This window comes from Mycteria americana, chromosome 5 (assembly GCF_035582795.1).
Source record: "Mycteria americana isolate JAX WOST 10 ecotype Jacksonville Zoo and Gardens chromosome 5, USCA_MyAme_1.0, whole genome shotgun sequence".
Taxonomy (NCBI): Eukaryota; Metazoa; Chordata; class Aves; order Ciconiiformes; family Ciconiidae; genus Mycteria; species Mycteria americana.
The window spans coordinates 69019765-69036617 of NC_134369.1; the positions used below are offsets into that span (position 1 = coordinate 69019765).

A 16853-nucleotide genomic window follows, 5' to 3' on the forward strand; every position below is an offset into this window, starting at 1 on the left:
CAGCTTGGGCACCACCTCAAGTCGATTTTTGGCGTTGATATACTCGTTTACACTAACAGATAGTTTGAGAGAGGTGTTTTACTGAAATTTTAGCTCCTGCCAAACTGAACACACGGGAAAAACAAACATTTCCTTTTAGCATGCATTGATGAGTACATTTTGGCAAGCAGCCTCATGGCAGTGTCTTCAGGCCTAGGACTGCATCCTTCAAGGAACCTCATTGAGTATTCAGTGGAGAAAAATCATGTGAAATCCCTGTGTTTGAGTCAGTTTTCCCCTACTTGAGCTGTCTCATGGCCAGGGGCACAGCGTGTTTGTGTGCCAGCCTGTCACTCTCTACGAGCAGACCCTGTGCATGGCCCATCCTCGGGGACCTGCGATCACTCTTGCATTTCTGCAGGCAGGAAAGCCATGTAAGCCCCAAGGCTAGCAGCCACCTTCCGCCTCGTCTCAGGCTTAACAGACAATGTCTAACCCAACCCAAGCTTTCTGCTAGGAGCGAGCATCCCCCATGTCGCTGCCTGCACAGCAAACGGCGCCGAGGGTTGAACCGGGGCTGCAGAAGGCTTTCCCCTCTCTGCCACCGCTTCGGTCCCCCCAGCCCCTGCTGTGGGTAGGCAGGAGGGATTTGCTCCGGCATCCTTCCCACCATCAGCTCCGGGTAACGGCCACCGCTGTAGCCACAAGTGCCCCAGATCCCCAGAGGCAAGCAGATACCTAACCCCTCAGTTGCATCGTTCCCAGATGCTTTCCAGCAGTGCTCGTCCTGCTCATCAATTCGTTAAGGCCCCCTCGTTCCCCCGCTGCCCAACCCGCAGTTTATCTTCCTCACTAAGCGAGGAAGGTAATTGTTTTCCCTAGAGCGCAGCTCAGCCTTTCAGCTGGAGAAAACCCATTAAACCCAAGAAATCAGACAATAAATGGAGGCTATTTTGCACGACCGCATTGATGATCCATCAGAGGAATGCAAACCAATAATCACGCCCGTCAAGTGACCGATCAGATGTGGTTACTTCTGCCGCCGTGGGAGTCTCTGATGAGCCCTTCCATCGTCTCCAGCAACGCGAGGGCTTCATTTCAGTTGCACCGTCTCATTTGCACCCCAAGGAAAACGCCGGTTTTGATCCAGCAGCTGCGTTATCAGATTCTCCTTCACTCCAGGGCCCGGCTCTCTGGAAGGAAAACAAAACGTGCTGTGAATAACCCGCTTCGAGCATCACCGCCTGCCCGCACCCTCTCCGGAGGGCTCAGCGACCAGGCACCACGGACAATGTTATCTCAGCACCACCGCTATCCTCAGCCTTGGCTGGAATAAGATTAATATCCCCTGTTAATACAAGCGACAAGCAGCAGAGGGAGGAACGAGCCGTATTTCTTGACTCTACAGATGTGTAATAACGGGATCTATTAGTCGCACTGGTGTGTATCCCAGGCAGTGAAATGGTGCTGGATTATTTTCTTCTCTTCGCTGCTCCGTTTGTTTGCGCTATCGCTAGCTAAACACGCTGCAAGCACAATGAACGACAAGAAGCCTATTTGCATCATTACGGTTCCTTCTGCTTGATTCAAGGGCAAAACCTGCATCGGTCTCTGCAACGCATCGCCTTGTTGCAACCCATCTCTTCCATTTGCCCTCCCAGCAGGTAAAAGACGAAGGGGATAGGAAACACTTACCTGACCGTGCACACTTAGAATCATAGAATCGTAGAATCTTTTAGGTTGGAAAAGACCTTTAAGATCACCGAGTCCAACCGTAAACTTAACACTGCCAAGCCCAGCACTAAACCACGTCCCTAAGCACCTCATCCAAACGGCTTTTAAATTCCTCCAGGGATGGTGACTCCACCACTCTGCTGGGCAGCCTGTTCCAACGCTTGACAACCCTTTCGGTGAAGAAATGTTTCCTAATATCCAATCTAAACCTCCCCTGGTGCAACCTGGGGACATTTCCTCTCGTCCTACTTACACCAGTACATCTTGGCATTTGGGGACTTTTTTTGCCCAGTGTTTTGCTTTTGGACCTTAAGCTTCCCCCCACCCCGATCTCTGTAACAAGCTGCGATGTTCTGACAAGCGCTGCTTTCCCCGTGGTTTGGCACAAGGTACGCACTGTGGGAAGCAACACGCACAGCACACACAGCTGTGACAGTAATTTAAAACTCATTTTCAAGGAGAAGTTTCAAGGCAGAGGCAATCAGATGGGTGCCCTGTGCCAAATCCTCCCCTTGGTTTGCCTTTGCTCCACGCACAGGTGAGTAACAAACAAAAACGTCCTGCCCCAAGTCATGGCAGTGCCCTACCCTTGGGCTTTTCCTGGTATCTTCCTTAAAACAAGGGCATCAGAGCGCTCAGGGATCAATGATCTCATTTTGACTACAATAAATTTGCTGGAAAATCCAATTCTGGCAAGATCAGTATCACTTATAAGTTCCAGCTGAATTTGGTGGAGGGTTTCAGGCAATAAATGAAATGGGAGAAAGGTGTAAAGAGTTTTCAGCTCTCCTGGGAGGGGCCACGTGCTGTCCCTAACGGCAACGTATGGACCAAAGCTCTTTCCAGCCCCATGTTTCTACAGCACGGCGCTTGGGAATCGAACTGAACCTTAAATACAGATTAAAGGCTGCATTAAATAACCCCTCCCTTAAAGAAAAGCTTCACAGCACCAGGAGGGCAGTGATGAAGCCAGCCTGAAGCTCAGGCATGCCTCAACCCACCCTTCCCCCCACCAGACACCATCGGCTGGTGTTAAAGGCAGGTTTAAGCGAGGGGGTTAACACAGGATTACTTTCTGCTGAAGCAGGGGCTGTCACCGCTCACTCTCGAGCCGAGCAGATCGATACGACGCTGATAGCCACGACCTCCACCACCACACACGCACAGTCCACCCAACACCCCGCACAGCTGCGGTCCAGGGAGCCCAGGTAAAGACACAAAGGGGTAATTTTGGCCCAGCAGTTGCAAGTGATAATATTTGGAAGCCTCTTCCAGTACCACTGGGCCCATCTGGGACCCAGTTCAACCCCAAGCTTGCTCTCGGTTTGCCCCAGCAACCTGCAGGAAAGGCATCTTTTTGCAGCCTGCCTTCCCCCCCCACCCCAAACCCACAGCTGCTGCTCTTGACCCTCTTTGCTTTACAAAGTAAAGGCATGCGGACATCAAAGCGCAGCTCCAAAGCACACAGATGCTGAGATTTTAGGGATTTGCTGGGACATATTGGTCATTAACTGATGCAGCATCAAGGTGCTGAGCGGTGCTGTCGGGCTAACATCCTTGGGCACGCGTACCCCGGAGCTGTGCTGCAGCAGGGGAGGTGGGGCCCGGCGCTCATGAACCAGCCAGAAGGATTCTGCATCACCTGGAAATGCCAAAAGGAGCGTCTCTTCACCTAGAGCTCCTCCGGATGAAGTGCTTGGAGCAATATCAGCCTCAGGTATGCCTGTCCCTTTGCAATCCCCTTCCCTAAATCACTGTACGACAGGCCTTGGTGCCATCCTGCACGGCAGGTGGGGAAACCCATCTGGCTTGGAAAGAAACCTGGCCAAGAGAGGGGGCTTGGCAGCATGGGGAGCAGTGGGACCCTACGAGGACTTCAGCAGGGCCAGGGCCGCAGCATCACACCCAAGTGAAACACCCAGATACCGCACGACGGGCGCTAGCTTTAAGATCAGCGTGGATTTTCCACTGCTCCGACACATCCGTCATTGCATTTCATTCACAATTTTCCCAAGCTGCTTAACAGGAATTACCTGTTCTCAGCAGGGGAGGGGGGAAGGGGGGAGGGGGAATGGAAAAATAGACATTAAGCATTGAGAAACTCAGGAGGTAAGCAGGGTGTTGATTTTATATTTTCATTTAAAAAGAAGCAGCAGAAAAAAAAAAAACCAAACAGACTAAGCTACTCTGCTCCCTCGCGCCCTGGGTGACCTGTTGTAAAGCAAAGTCACGAGTGATGTTGGTGCTTTGCAGCTGAAAACATGAACCGGCTGGGTTGCTCCAGGGATGAATAATTTCTTCTGGGAGGTGCCACCCTTGGCTGGTGGCATTTTGCAGCTCAAAACCTCCCCGTTTCCATCAAGGGGGAGCAGAGCGGTTTATCCGTGGATCTACTGGCCATGAGTGCTGGATGCTCGGCTCTGCCATGATCCTCCTTTCCCTGCGCAACCCTCCTCCCAGCACTCCTCTCCCAAGAGAAAAGCCGAAAGAGGCCCCGATCGCTCCAAACCTATACAGGATTGTTCCAGCAATCCCAGTGGGATGAGCTTCTGCTAAATGAACCCTGGCTCTGACGCCGTTTTGGGCTCTCCCTCACACACTTGGTGTTTGCTGGTTTCCACGTGTTTCGCAGTGGAGCCCACAGGTGCTCTGACCTCCTCCCGCAACCCTATTCCTCCCAAAAAACCCACCCTGCAACAGTAAACGTTGCATAAATAATCCTCCCTACGTATTCTCCAACCGCTCCACCTTGGAAATGAATGACCGATGCCCTAAGCTCCGAGGAAGCTGTGCCCTCTGAACCCCCTCAAACGCCTTGGGAACGGAAAGGAAGAAACAAATGGAGCCGTGTGGATCTTTCCCTTATGCACCGATCCTGCTGCGTTTGGCCCAAATCCTGCAGCAGCTCCAGAACATGGCTCACTTGGGCTGATGTTTTCAGGTGGGTTTGTGCTAAAGCTGCATTTTTTCCAGCAGTGCCACTGGCCTGCAGGAGCAAGGGTGGAGGATGCTCGTCAGCCAGCCCCTGTCCCCAGGCTGCTTCTCCCGTGCAGGGTGGGAGATGCTTTAACTCTTCTGGTGCTCTGAGGATTGAATTTCCTTTCAAAAACTGAAGATTTATCAAAAGAGCTGCTTGTAGAAATACCTCCAGGTCAGCCGATGGCCAACTGAGGTGGTGCCCCTGGTTGAAAATCACTTGTAGGTAAAAAAACAAAGCTTCCCCAGGGCTTGGTGCTGGCTCCCTGAGCCGCTTTCCCCTTCTCCGTCAACAGCAGTCACCTCTCGTCCCCGCGGGGGAACGGCCAGGGCCAGGTCAATGTTTAACCGAGCAGGGAAGGACGTGTGGGCACATCCGTGGGAGCCAGCCCTGGCCTTGGCAGGGAGCTCCCCAGGAACCGTGGTCGCTCACAAGGGTCCCTCCGCATTCAGGGAGGACGGTGCACGAGGGGGTTTCCTTCTCCTTTCAAAGCCACTGCTCTGCAAGATGGGCCTGAGCTCTTCCAAAGCACACCCCAAGGTGACCAAGGTGGCACCGATGCGCGCCGGGGAGGACCTGCCCGCTCTCGCCACCCCGTACCGGCTCCCCGGCGTGCCGGGAGAGCCCAGCCTGCACCCGCCGGCCCTGGCAGAGTGGGGAAAACCCACGTTTCACCTGCAGCTTCCACCTCTCCGGGAGACCTGGTACGGGAGAGCCTCTGCAGGTAAGGGGGGTCATCAATGAATTATTGCGAAGCGCAGGGCAGAGACCCACGGGGCATCAGCCGGGGCTGCGGGTTTGCTTGCTGCGGTGCAGGGTGGGTGTAGGTCTGTGCACGTGCCATTTGCATCAGTAGCTTTTTGCCATTTCCAGGATATTTTCGCTTTGGGAAAACTCATTTCCCCCCCCCCGCCCAGCCTGTTTTGGAAAGCATCTCAGTCACCAGACCCCAGACCCCAGGCTCCTCTCTCCCATCACCCCTGGGAACAGCCCCACTGCCCAGCACCGACCTGGCGTGCAATGACACCCGCCCGCATCCGAGCAAGGCCTCGTACAGCGGCCCCTTGACTCCCGGTTATACAACCGTTCTGCTTACCTGCTGCCACTGGGCATATCGATATCATTAGCTTAATTAGAATTAGATTCTGGGTAATGTGCTCAGCAGGTAACATTCAGCATTAAAATAAATTACAGCCATGTCTCGCACAGGGCTAATTTCATAAGCCAAGAGGCAGAGAGGAAGGCAAATAGCATAGCTGCTGCGCGTGCGGTTTTTTACAAGTGGCATCCTGCAGCCTCTCACAGCAGGGTTTAAACTCCATCCGTACCCAAACCCTTCCCAGAGGCGAGGAATGAGGTTTGCACCCATCTGAAAGTGGATGCATAGCTCTGTACAACGAGCTGGATGGCGACGAACGGCTTCCCACAGCCACATTAGGCGAGCGTAGGGAGAAACCCCCATGAACGCCAACACGGTTTGAGAAAGGGCAACGCCGAGGAAGGAGGATCTGCAGCCCTAGCCCCCTCCTCCCCTCTTTTCCATTTCCAAAAATGAATTTCTGACACACGCCGAGCAGCGTTAAGCACCGCTGCTTCACCAGGGGCGGGATATTTCCTTCAGGATCATCCACCGAGAGGCACCAGGAGACGGTGAAAGCAAATAAACCTCTGGCACGATAGCAGTGAGGCTCCCAGAGCCAGAGGACCTGGGGTAAATACAGATCAGGTGTGGCTGTACAACAGGGGGTTTCAACTACTTCATGACAGCAAGAGCAACCAAATATTCCTGTTCTGGAAAATCATCATCACTGGGTATTTAACAGATGCCTATAAAACACAGGTGCTTTTATAAAAAACTTTAAAACCCCCTCAATAAATGTCATTTTCTATTACTTTTCATTTTCAGAAATAAAAAGAGTATGCTCAAGAGTACTTGAGCAATGTATTAGCTTGAGCTGCTGTCTAAATAAGCAAAGCCTCCAGGAGAATAGGTTTTATTTGGTTTATGAGGGTTCATCTCGGCTCGTGTTAAATCCTGCTTCCAGTGGGGAGAATCTGCTGCCACTGAAGTGCAAGGGTAAAAAATAGAAGTCATGAGAATGACTTCAGCTGGGACCCCGTGCTCCCTCAGTGGTGGCTGTGTGGTGGGACAGTAGTCCCTCCCCGCCGCGTCACGCAGGTGTGCCAGGGACCGTCCCTGCCCCAGGACCGAGCAGGTTTGGGGACAGCGAGCACTTGGCTCCCAGTTCCTTATCCGTAGATGATAAGGGCAAACCTCCTACAGGACACATGCATGGATAGGATGAGAGGGAATAATTTAAATATATTAAAAAAAAAATCTCATAAGGGAGAAATAACTTCCCCAAAGCCATACACCTTGCCAGAACAAGCTTCTTCCAAGCCCAAGTGTGCCGGGTCCCACGTTCCCAGCACCATGGGCCACCTCCTTACATTTTACTTCCCCCTTAGAAATTCTTTATGCACTAATTTGTCCTGCAGATTGAGAGGCAAGAACTTAATAAACCACCCCCTTTTGCTATTACAAGCTGCTATTACAAGCTGTGCTCCCCAGCAGCTGAAGTCTATCTCCGGAGGAGCCACCTGCACTGGAAATTTTTGCTTCAGGCACCCATTCCTGCACGTGCGGAGCAGCTGCAGCTTTGCTCAGCGGTTAATCATTGCCGGTGCTCAGCAGAGCCCAGCAATCATTTATCCGATGGAGTCACCATCTCCTCCCATACCCCAACACCCTCCCTCCATCACCACCTCTCTCTCTTCTCCAAGAGCCCTGCCTTGGCAATCTTCCATGGGGCTCATTTAAAGGGACCACTGAAGTCCCCCATAAGGTGACCTCCAAATTATTATTTTTAATACAACTATTAAATCGGGCATCAACTATAATGAAATTCCTGCACTTTATCCCCAGCTCTCCTCCCTGTGGCCACCTCGGGGCTCCCACCACATGGGAGCAAGAGCTGTTCAGCAACACCTCACTCAACTCACGTATAAAATGGCATTTGAATGCACCAAGACAGTTTTTGGGGAGAATAGGTAGGACAGAGGAACTCTTTTGTAAAATAAATACTTACTGCACATGCAAGTATTTATTTGTGCAAGAAAAAAAAAAAGAAGGCAGTCGTGTCCACCCAAGAGCACCAGCGCAGAACGGACCCGAGCCCAGATCACATTCAGGCCTCAGTGAAGGCACTGCTTTAATAACTAACAGGCGATCGCTGGTGTGTAGCGTGTTATTTCAGGCTGATTTCCAAAGACGATGAGGGTCTGTGATGGTGCTGCTTGTCTGTCTGTAACACCCACTAACTTCTGAACGCTCTGGCTGGCTGGAGCCCAGCTCTGCTGTGGTCAGTAAAAGCATCAGAGATGTTTCTCAGTTCCACCAAAAAATAACAATAATAAAGCCTCAGGGGCTGAGCAGCAAGAAGAGATCCAAACTGCTGCCCGTTCCCCATTTTAAAAGCTCGGGGAGGCCACAGGAGACACAGAGGGTGGTTATCGTCACATATAGGATCCATGAGAAGTTGTAGAGGGAAGTAGGAGGGGTATGCGGCAGACATTCGTTAGAAATCGCAGGCACAGATACATCCTCACTTTATTTCTGCAGCTAAGAATAATTTATATCATGTGTTACTGGGGTACACCAAGAGAGACATTAGTAGGACATGCCAACCAAAAAGCAGGACAGAAAACTGTTGCCGAGTACAGCCTAGGAGTTGGTGATCACCCAACAGTAACTTCATCCATTTCTTCTCTAATCTTTCAGGGCCTCTTTCTTTCAACACCGTGCCGGAAAAGGGAGAAACCAGCATCATTAAACAGCACCCTCCTCGAAGACCTCAAGTAAGATGAGTTTGAAAAGCTCCCTATGGAGTTGCTCTGATTGACCCATTGACGTGGGCTTTCTTGGAGACGTGGGCACGTGCCACAGCACCACGGTGGGGGAAACAAACATCTTACAGCAATGCAGATAGGAGGCCCTACCTCTAGATGATCATCCCTAGATGAGCTTTATCACCAGCCCAAGTTTGATACTGGGGCAGAGCAGGTACGTTGACTGCAGAGAGGTTATTTTTGGTTCATTAGCACAAGGGAGAGGACTTCATCTTCTAAGAACAGCCAGAGAGGGGGCAATGCAGCGAGGCCCTGCCTTTGCCCACCCGCCTGCCTCCATGGGTCCATGCCACGCTGGCCAGCCCTTTTGTGCTGTGGAGACATCCAACAAGGACACGTGTCCCAGCGCTGGCCACGAGGCCACGTCTCCTGCAGCGACCTGCTTTCCTTTGTGGTGCCTGGGTACCTGCAGCCAAACCTCAGTGCTCCCATGGGGCTAACGTGGCCAACACAGAGCCCTTTGCAGAAGGGATCCAACTTGCATCACGTGGGGCTGGTTTTGGCTCTTCAGGCCAAATATCCCATCAAGGTCTGGCATCAGCTTAGGGGCAGAGAGGCAGGTAAAGCAGACAGACGCGCTTTGCAACAGGGGCCAGTGAAAGTACAGAGCAATTATTTTAGGCTTCAAGAATTGCTATGCATGCTGTGCACCTACACGTACCTTCACCTTCTCCCCTCAATAGCACTGTATATATGTTGCCCGCACACACATCTGTATACCTAGACATAAAAAAATTCCTCCCCAAACAAACATAAAACATCCTTGTTCACTCCTCCATGACCTTCCTTTCCCCTTCCTGCACTCCCAGATCTCTTCCCCTCCAAGCCCTGAAACCCGTGACTCTGCCTGACCTGGCAATCGGGTTTTTTCCCCACACAAGACTTATCATGACATAACTAAAGCTCCGAAAATATATTTATATCCATATAGTTTACTGCAAAGAAGGAAAGGAAACACTGCTAGCATACCATGCCACACAAGGGTTAGAATTGCTATTTCATTTAAAAAAAAAAAAAAAAGTGACAAGAAGCCCTCCACATGCATTTTCTGTGCTGATATTTTTATGCACTGATGCTTTTATACAATACAAAACCCGGGTGAGGCTGAGGCCATCACGTGCTCACAGGGCTAAGCTGGAGCTGCATTACCAGGGCTGTACAATTCTTGCCATGAATCAGGTTATTTAAAACCCAAGCCCAGAGAAGCACACTGCTTTCTGTGCTCCACCTGCATTTTTGTTGCTTCTCCACACCCTCCCAAACCAGCCAGCAATACCTTCCAACTTCCCATCTCTTACCTGCTCACTATTTAAGATGCAAAGCTGTCAGTGTTTGGCCGAGATGGAGGTCTCCCTCCTTCCCTACGTGCCCACAGAGGGTGAGGGAGGGACGCTGGGGAACACCAGGCTCAGCCCCGCTCTGGATGCCCCAGAGCTGCAGCTCCTCCACTTTGCTCCTCAGACCTTTCTCCTTCAGAGCCCTGGCCTGAGGCTTTCAGCTGTTTCTTCCCTGCTGCTTGGCCCAGGTCTGGGGGCTCCAAAACTGAGAGCAAACAGGGCTCAGAGGAATAAAATCAGACAGGGGAAGGGGACGACTTGAGCAGACCCCCCCAAGCCTGGGTGCAGCAGGGTGTCCTGCTCAAGGAAGCACTCAGCTGCTGGAAATGCCCCCTCCCCTCCTCCCTGTGCTCTCATTTAGACAGGACTTTTAATCAGCAATTAAGGGCCAATGTTGTACCTGCTGCTGAGACCTTCCTGAGAGCCCAGCTGCGCAGGGCACATCAGCAGCCTAATTAGGCAGCTGGAGGGAGTCCTCAGCGGCTGGTGGTTGGGGACAAACAGAGGCAAACGCACTTCTTGCCTGTTTAACCCATGGAAGAGATGTATTTGCCCAAACTGGCCATGTGCTTCTCTGTAACACTCCTGTAGGTGCTGGGTTGTCCCAGCACTGGGTGCAGCTTGGACCAGCTACCACTGGTCACCTTTCTTCCCAGCCACCTATATAACCCCTCGCAATTAAAATCCTTGGGTGAGCATCTCGCCTGTGCTGCTCTGAGACCCCCCTGTTCCTCCCTGAGAGCATCTCCACTCTCCCAAAATTTGGTGACAAACCCTCTGCACGTGTCCCGCAACAGCAAACCCGCTGAAGCAGGGGTGCTTTGCTCAAGCCTTCCTTGCTGTGATTAGGGTCTTTTTAATATAATAAAGAACAGAGGAGCCACCAGGCGGGGTGAGTTGAAACCCAGGCTGCAGCTCTGGCCAAGACTGGTGGCTTCAGAGAGCACAGATGGCCACCAACTACTGAATAATGTGTCCCTGGGTTTGGTGGGAGGATGAGGCAGCGGCACCTGGAACGAGTCCAGCTACGCCCGGTGAACCGTCGCGTGGAATCGCAGCCTCATTTAAAAATCTCCTACCAGCATGTAATCTTTAGCCATTGATCTTATTTCCGTTACGGCTGTATTTATGTATTAAAACAGTGATAATACTCATTGCAGGACACCACCACTGTTAATCCTACCCCGTGCTTCTGCCATTGCTGTGAGGGAGTGTAAACAGCACCAGCAAAAGCCCTTTTCCCTGTGGGAATATTTTCACAGGCAGCGGAGCAGGACGGCATGGCCTTCTCAAGGACTTTTAGAGGATTTTGGTCAGGGAGTATTTCCAGAGAAAAATCCCATGAAGTTCACAGAGATGAAACAAAAGAGTCGATTTGCCAGCCAGCGACACAACTTTAGGCGAAAGCCTGAAACTTGGCTTCCCCACCGGGCGAGTCGATAGATGCCGGAGTTCATCTGCCTTCAGCCACCCCGCGCTGGCTGCCTTGGTGGCATCTAGGAGCTATGCAGAGCCCAGGCCACAGCTTGTGGTGTCACATGCTGCCATCTAGTGCCATTTTTTAAGCTTCATATTCAGTTTTGTGGAGTTTTTTGATGCCGAAAGACACGTGAACTTGCCGTTTGGGGCTGAGGGGGATGCCTCCTTTACGTGATGCTGCTGACTTTCTTTTTTCTCCTGCGTTATTGCATTGATTTTACAGGATGCTTCAAAACTACAGCTCAGGCTCTGGCAGCAGTTCAGTGCAGACAGCCAGAGGCATATCCCCATTTAGAGGACACTCTAGTTCATATGCAAGAGGTTAATGATGTCCCATATAAAGTGTCAGTCAGGTCTTACCGATGAAGTCCTTGATGATGCTCCCCTTAATTTTTATGGAAGCTGGACTGAGCTCCCATCCTAGAAGGAGACGCTGGCAATATCAAGCCATGAAATGACCCAGTATCATCCACTAGCTTGACACAATTTAAGGAGACAACTTAGGTCCTTAAGATAAAAATCCATGCTCAGAGCAATCTGTAAGGCAAGTCTCTGGCCACTTCCGTTAGCCACCAGGAAAGACACTTGGTACCATGCACAGTCCTGCAGAGAGAGGTTGTACTCAGGCCAACACAGGAGAGACTGGTTGGACGGAGGGGATGGTCCTCTGGGTCTCAGGTATCTGGGCTCTGCCCTAGGATGACCTGCTAGGAGACTTTATATTAAATTATGATACCTCTCCATGCTTCAGCTTCAACATGAAGCAATCTGGGCTGGGATTTATCTTCACTCTGGTCTTGGCTGGAGCCTTGGGCACTGTTAAGGCTTAAAGAGAAATAACTACAGGGATGAAATTAATGTCAAACTGGGTTTTTGCTGCTTTGTTGCTAATGCAGGAGATTCCCCCAGTTTTGTTCACTCCCGAAGCACCTAAGGAGATGTTCATCTCCCTGAGCATCTGCTAGAGATGCTAATCTCCTTCCTGTATCCCAAGCAGCCAGGCCAGAATTTGAGCTGGAAAAATATCAAGGTAGTTTCATATAGGGTTTTATGATTGTGTGGAACAAGCAATGCTGAATATTATAAATATTGGACTTGTAGAGGCTTGAACCCGCTGGTCCTCTGCAAGCAATTGCTCCTGCAAAGCCCTGGAGTCAGCAAGAAGTGGCTGCAAGCCCAGAAACAAAGGTAAGTGCATGGGTCGAGCCCTGTGCACGAGTCGTTGCTGGCTGCAGGCTCCCTTCCCTCGTGGTTCGGGCACCTCAAAGAGCTGGAGAGCAGAAGTTGGTGTTTTACACCGGCTGCGCTCCCATCCCTGGCTAAAGGTTTGAGGACCACGTTTTTAAACGGCTGAGCAACTTGAACGCCCATCGCTTGCAGTTGGCAGGAGAGGGCTGCAAGTGCTGTGTGCCGTAAACACCCCCTGCAACCCCAAACATGCAAAAGTGGTTCTTCCTTTCGGATCATGAGATTATCTTGGACAGCTTACCCGAAGCGGTAACACCTCGGGGGGCAGAAGCACGTATACATTGTTTTAATGAAGATTTTTTTTCCATCATGCCCCAGAGCTGTGAGATAAACTGCAAGCGCAGTGGGAATCTGTGATAAATTTCTGCAAGTTGGCTATGCAGGGAGACACTCGCTGCCTTCACCCGGGGAGTGCCTGAGGGGCCGGGTGTGGATTTGTGAGCTGGTGGCTGTTCCTTTCTCTTTCAGAAAATGCAGGTGTGTTTAGTTATGTTTTTAAACACCTCGTAGGCTCCGGAGAAGAGGGGGCAAAGCCTGAGACACCTCCCTGGCAGGCGGCAGCACTTGCACAAGCTGCAGATGTTGGACTTGACCCGCAGGCGCCGAGAGGTAACGCCGAGATAGATTTGGGGAGAGGCCAGGGCTTCCCCTCTCAGACAGCGGTCTGCTCATCCCCTATGTCTCTCCCATGGACGAAGAGGCTTAAAGCCTATTTCTGGGAAGAGCAGATGAAGCTTTCCTGGTGGTTTAGGCAGAGGCGAGGTGGGGAGCATCCCCGGGGTCCCCATGATCAGTAATTACTTCTGATTTTTGCAATGCTTTGCCCTCATTTGGCCGTGGTCCGTGAAGAAACCAAAAAAATCTCTGTCTGGTTCATGTTCTGTCACATACCCAGTTTGGCAAATACCATTTGCCCTGGTTAAACTACTTGACTGCGTGATTATTTTCAGCACCAACCCCCTAATGATAAGCCGTGTTGAGCTGTTAAAACGTGTTCACTCCTCTGCTGCTTGTGTTGATGCCTCGTTTGCAAACCCAGGCAGAGCTGAAGCGAAATCTCCACAGGGAGGCAAAAATCAATAAACAAAAAATCAAGGAACTCAGCCCGAAGAAAGTCCTTGACACTCTACAGAGAGGCAACAGTGCCGAAAGCCGAGACCTCGTCCCTGCTGAGCACAATCAGCGTTTTCATGGAGACGACCATGGTAAGTAGAATAAATTTCCAAGGAGATGTAAAACTTGCCAGCCTCTTAAATGTCATCAGAGAAGTTTCCCTATGGAAGCTGCTTCCACTGCTCCATCTCCTGCCGTGACACAGTGCAAGTTCAAAAGACCGGAGGCGGAGGGGGAAAGCAGTGAGGTGGGGTCGTAAGGCAAAGCGTTGGGGTGCCTCAGAGCAGGACGCAGGTTTCTGGGCTGCTTCTCTGATAGCATCCAAATAGACCTGAGTAGATGTGAAATAAGAGCCATGGAATAGCCACAGGGGCATAAAAGCAAAGTCCCCAGGGCCAGGTCCTGCAGGAGCCGGTTTCCACCGGCAGAAGAGTCGCAGCTTGGCCCACATGCGCCCTGCACGGCAAACTGAGTACGAGGAGAGGGTGTCCCTGCGGTCCCATGTCCTTGGAGAGGCAGGGCTTCCATTGGGCAAAAGTGTCCCAGGAGGTGAGCACACAGACCACTGCATCGGTGAGCATACATGGGCTGGGGGAAACCTCTGAAGCTCCACCAACATGACGGCCACAGGGGTGAAGGAGAAAAAAAATGGAAAATGACTGCCTGAAGATCAACCCTTACACCAGGTTTTGTCCCCCGCCCTCTGCCCCAGCACTGGACACCTCCTGCCCGAGCCTGGGGTGTGCTCAGGTGGACGTAGGCTGTGACAATATCACAGTGGTCACTCTGACAGAGTTGGCAGTTGCCAATTAAAGCGTGCCCTGCCAGCTTTCCTTCAAGCACAAGACGCGAATTACTCTGTCAGCGTCTCCGCCACAACAGGCATCCATCCTCAGCGGGGGAGCCGAAGCCAAGCCCCAGCCCCACGCTGACCCAGCGATTGCCCCGTGCAGGCACGGAGCTGGTCCCTTCCTGGAGGGAGCAGAGGGCTGAACCGCTGGTAGCTGCAGTCGCTGGTGGGTACACAACTGCCTGGTTCCCTGGCAAAATACCCCAGGGCACATGGTGCAAACGACCAGCTCAAATCTTCAGCTGGGGTCAAGCAGGGTGGGCTTCAGAAGAGCTCTTCTACTGCACCAGGTTGGTTACATCTCAAATTTTTCTGCTCTGGAGAAAGCAAGTGTGACGTTCCCTCGCAGCAAAAGGGAAACCTGGATGATTTGAGATCTCTGGTTATTTTCAGGGACCTTGTGAGACTGTTTTTTGGGAGAACAGTCAGCCTTGTCTCCCCCCCTTCACGTGCATGAAGGACTGAAGGAGGGCACCTACATACATTTTGGGGTGTTGAACCTTGCAGTAAGTCTTCTCTGGCAGAACACCCTTGGGCACTTTGGGAAGCTGGAATGGGGCTCAGCAGGAGAAAGAAACGGAGAATGAGCTGCTTGAGCAACAGCTGCCAGAGATTTGTTCCTGGCTTCATCATTGCATGGTCCACCAATATGTTGCATTTCTATGCATGGTGTAGCCTCTGGACTCCTGCCATCCTTAAATGACCATGGGGTAAATGTTACAGTCACTGAGGTTACTCACTTTTTAGGTTTAGTTTTATATGGAAACCGCTTCCCACTGCCCAGAGCCAGGCAATTTCCATCACAGATTTGCATCCCTCTGGGTGATGTGTAATTAAAGTGAGATGTTCCCGGTTAGACGATTTCCAGCCGTGGTTCCGTATTACTTTCAACATCTGACGTGAGAACGCATCAGGTGAAATTAATTTAACGGTGACAGATCTCAGCCTCTCTTGGGCACGTCTCCCTGCTGCGGCCCACGCCGTAGCGCAGGAGGGAGCTCGGCACGGTCTGCATGACAGCGATGCCAGCAACCGCTGAGCAGGGGCTTGTCGTTCCCCCACACGCCTCGGGGATGGGCGAGCAGCAGGAATGGACGTAGCAAAAATCTGGAGGGCTGACCTGCGGTGCTTTGGATTTGGCCGTGAGTCTGATCTAAGCTTTGGGGCAGTGGTTGACACAGGCTGGAGGAGCAGCTGGGGGGGTTGGAGATGCCAGGGCGCACAAGGTGACCTTACTGTCCCCAGCGAAGGGGAAATCGAAGCGAATCTTAGCCGCCGCTTCGTACTGACATCCCCAAGGCACGAGCCCTGTTCTGCTTTGCTTGCACGTGACAGCTTCTGGTACAGGCTGGAAACGTATCACTGAGGGTAAAAATGCTTAAATCAGTGAAAAACTTGTCTGCCGGTGAACTTTCACCAGGAGAAAAGGGAACAGACTTGGCTGCTCCTGTTTCCTCGTGTTTCTTCGCCTCAGCTCTCTTCTTCTTGGGGTTAAAACCATACTGCCTCTTGCCAGGCTCTATAATTTCACCAGATATAATCCTGAGTATATTATACCTTACGCTGCCCAGCCCCGAGCATGGGGTCTGGTCTTACAGGGATCTCAGGATCTTCTTTACATGCCTCCAGCTGCCCATAGCCATTTCCAGCTAAACTCTAAGGGACCATGCATGCAGCTTGCAAAATTATCTTTTTTTTTTTTTTCTCCCCAAGGAAACACATGGGGTAGAGGACTCTCCAGGCAGCATGATGGGTCTGAACTTTCTCCAGGCAAGAGCAGGAAGGTTGACCTGTGGTTCTGCAGGGAGTCGCGGACGAGGGATCTGTTCTGGGACACCTCCAGCACGGGCTCTGAGGAGTGGGAAAGAGAAGAGAAGAAGATTTACCGCAAGCCTACGCTTGTGAGAACCAAGACAGAGAGAGTTTCTCTCTTCGATGACTTCTTTGATAAGGATTTCTAGTGGCACGGCTTGGGGTGAGAGGGACGTGCTGAAGAAACAAGCCCCAGCTCTGGTGGGGCTGAAAGCCCCCTGGCTGGATGGACTGAGGGTGGAGACACGATGTTGGTAGTAAGCAGCATTTCTGGGCGTACGGGCCAGTGGAAAGGCCAGCTGGAAATGAGGAGATCACCGATGTGAATAATGACTGCTTGGGTTATGTGGCTGAATCAAAATACCTGGGGGAAAAAATGGCTTGGACCGAGCAACAATGAAGTGGGGGTAGAGGG

General features: G+C 51.6%; 1 protein-coding gene across 1 annotated transcript; it reads left to right on the forward strand.

Moving 5' to 3' along the window:
- The first annotated feature begins 5197 nt into the window (after nt 1-5197).
- CCDC198 (coiled-coil domain containing 198) lies at nt 5198-16587 on the forward strand. The gene is made up of 6 exons (XM_075501579.1): nt 5198-5414; nt 8472-8548; nt 12517-12603; nt 13174-13272; nt 13703-13868; nt 16340-16587. The coding sequence occupies exons 1-6, from the start codon at nt 5198-5200 to the stop codon at nt 16585-16587; spliced, it is 894 nt and encodes a 297-aa protein (XP_075357694.1).
- The last annotated feature ends 266 nt before the right edge of the window (nt 16588-16853 follow it).

Excerpts from the sequence above, each read along its gene's own strand:
- CCDC198 (XM_075501579.1), top strand. The coding sequence starts at position 5,198 with ATGGGCCTGAGCTCTTCCAAAGCACACCCCAAGGTGACCAAGGTGGCA. Across the intron at positions 5,415-8,471 it reads GTACGGGAGAGCCTCTGCAG|GGCCTCTTTCTTTCAACACC; the intron begins GTAAGGGGGGTC and ends CTAATCTTTCAG. Across the intron at positions 13,273-13,702 it reads TGACCCGCAGGCGCCGAGAG|GCAGAGCTGAAGCGAAATCT; the intron begins GTAACGCCGAGA and ends TTGCAAACCCAG.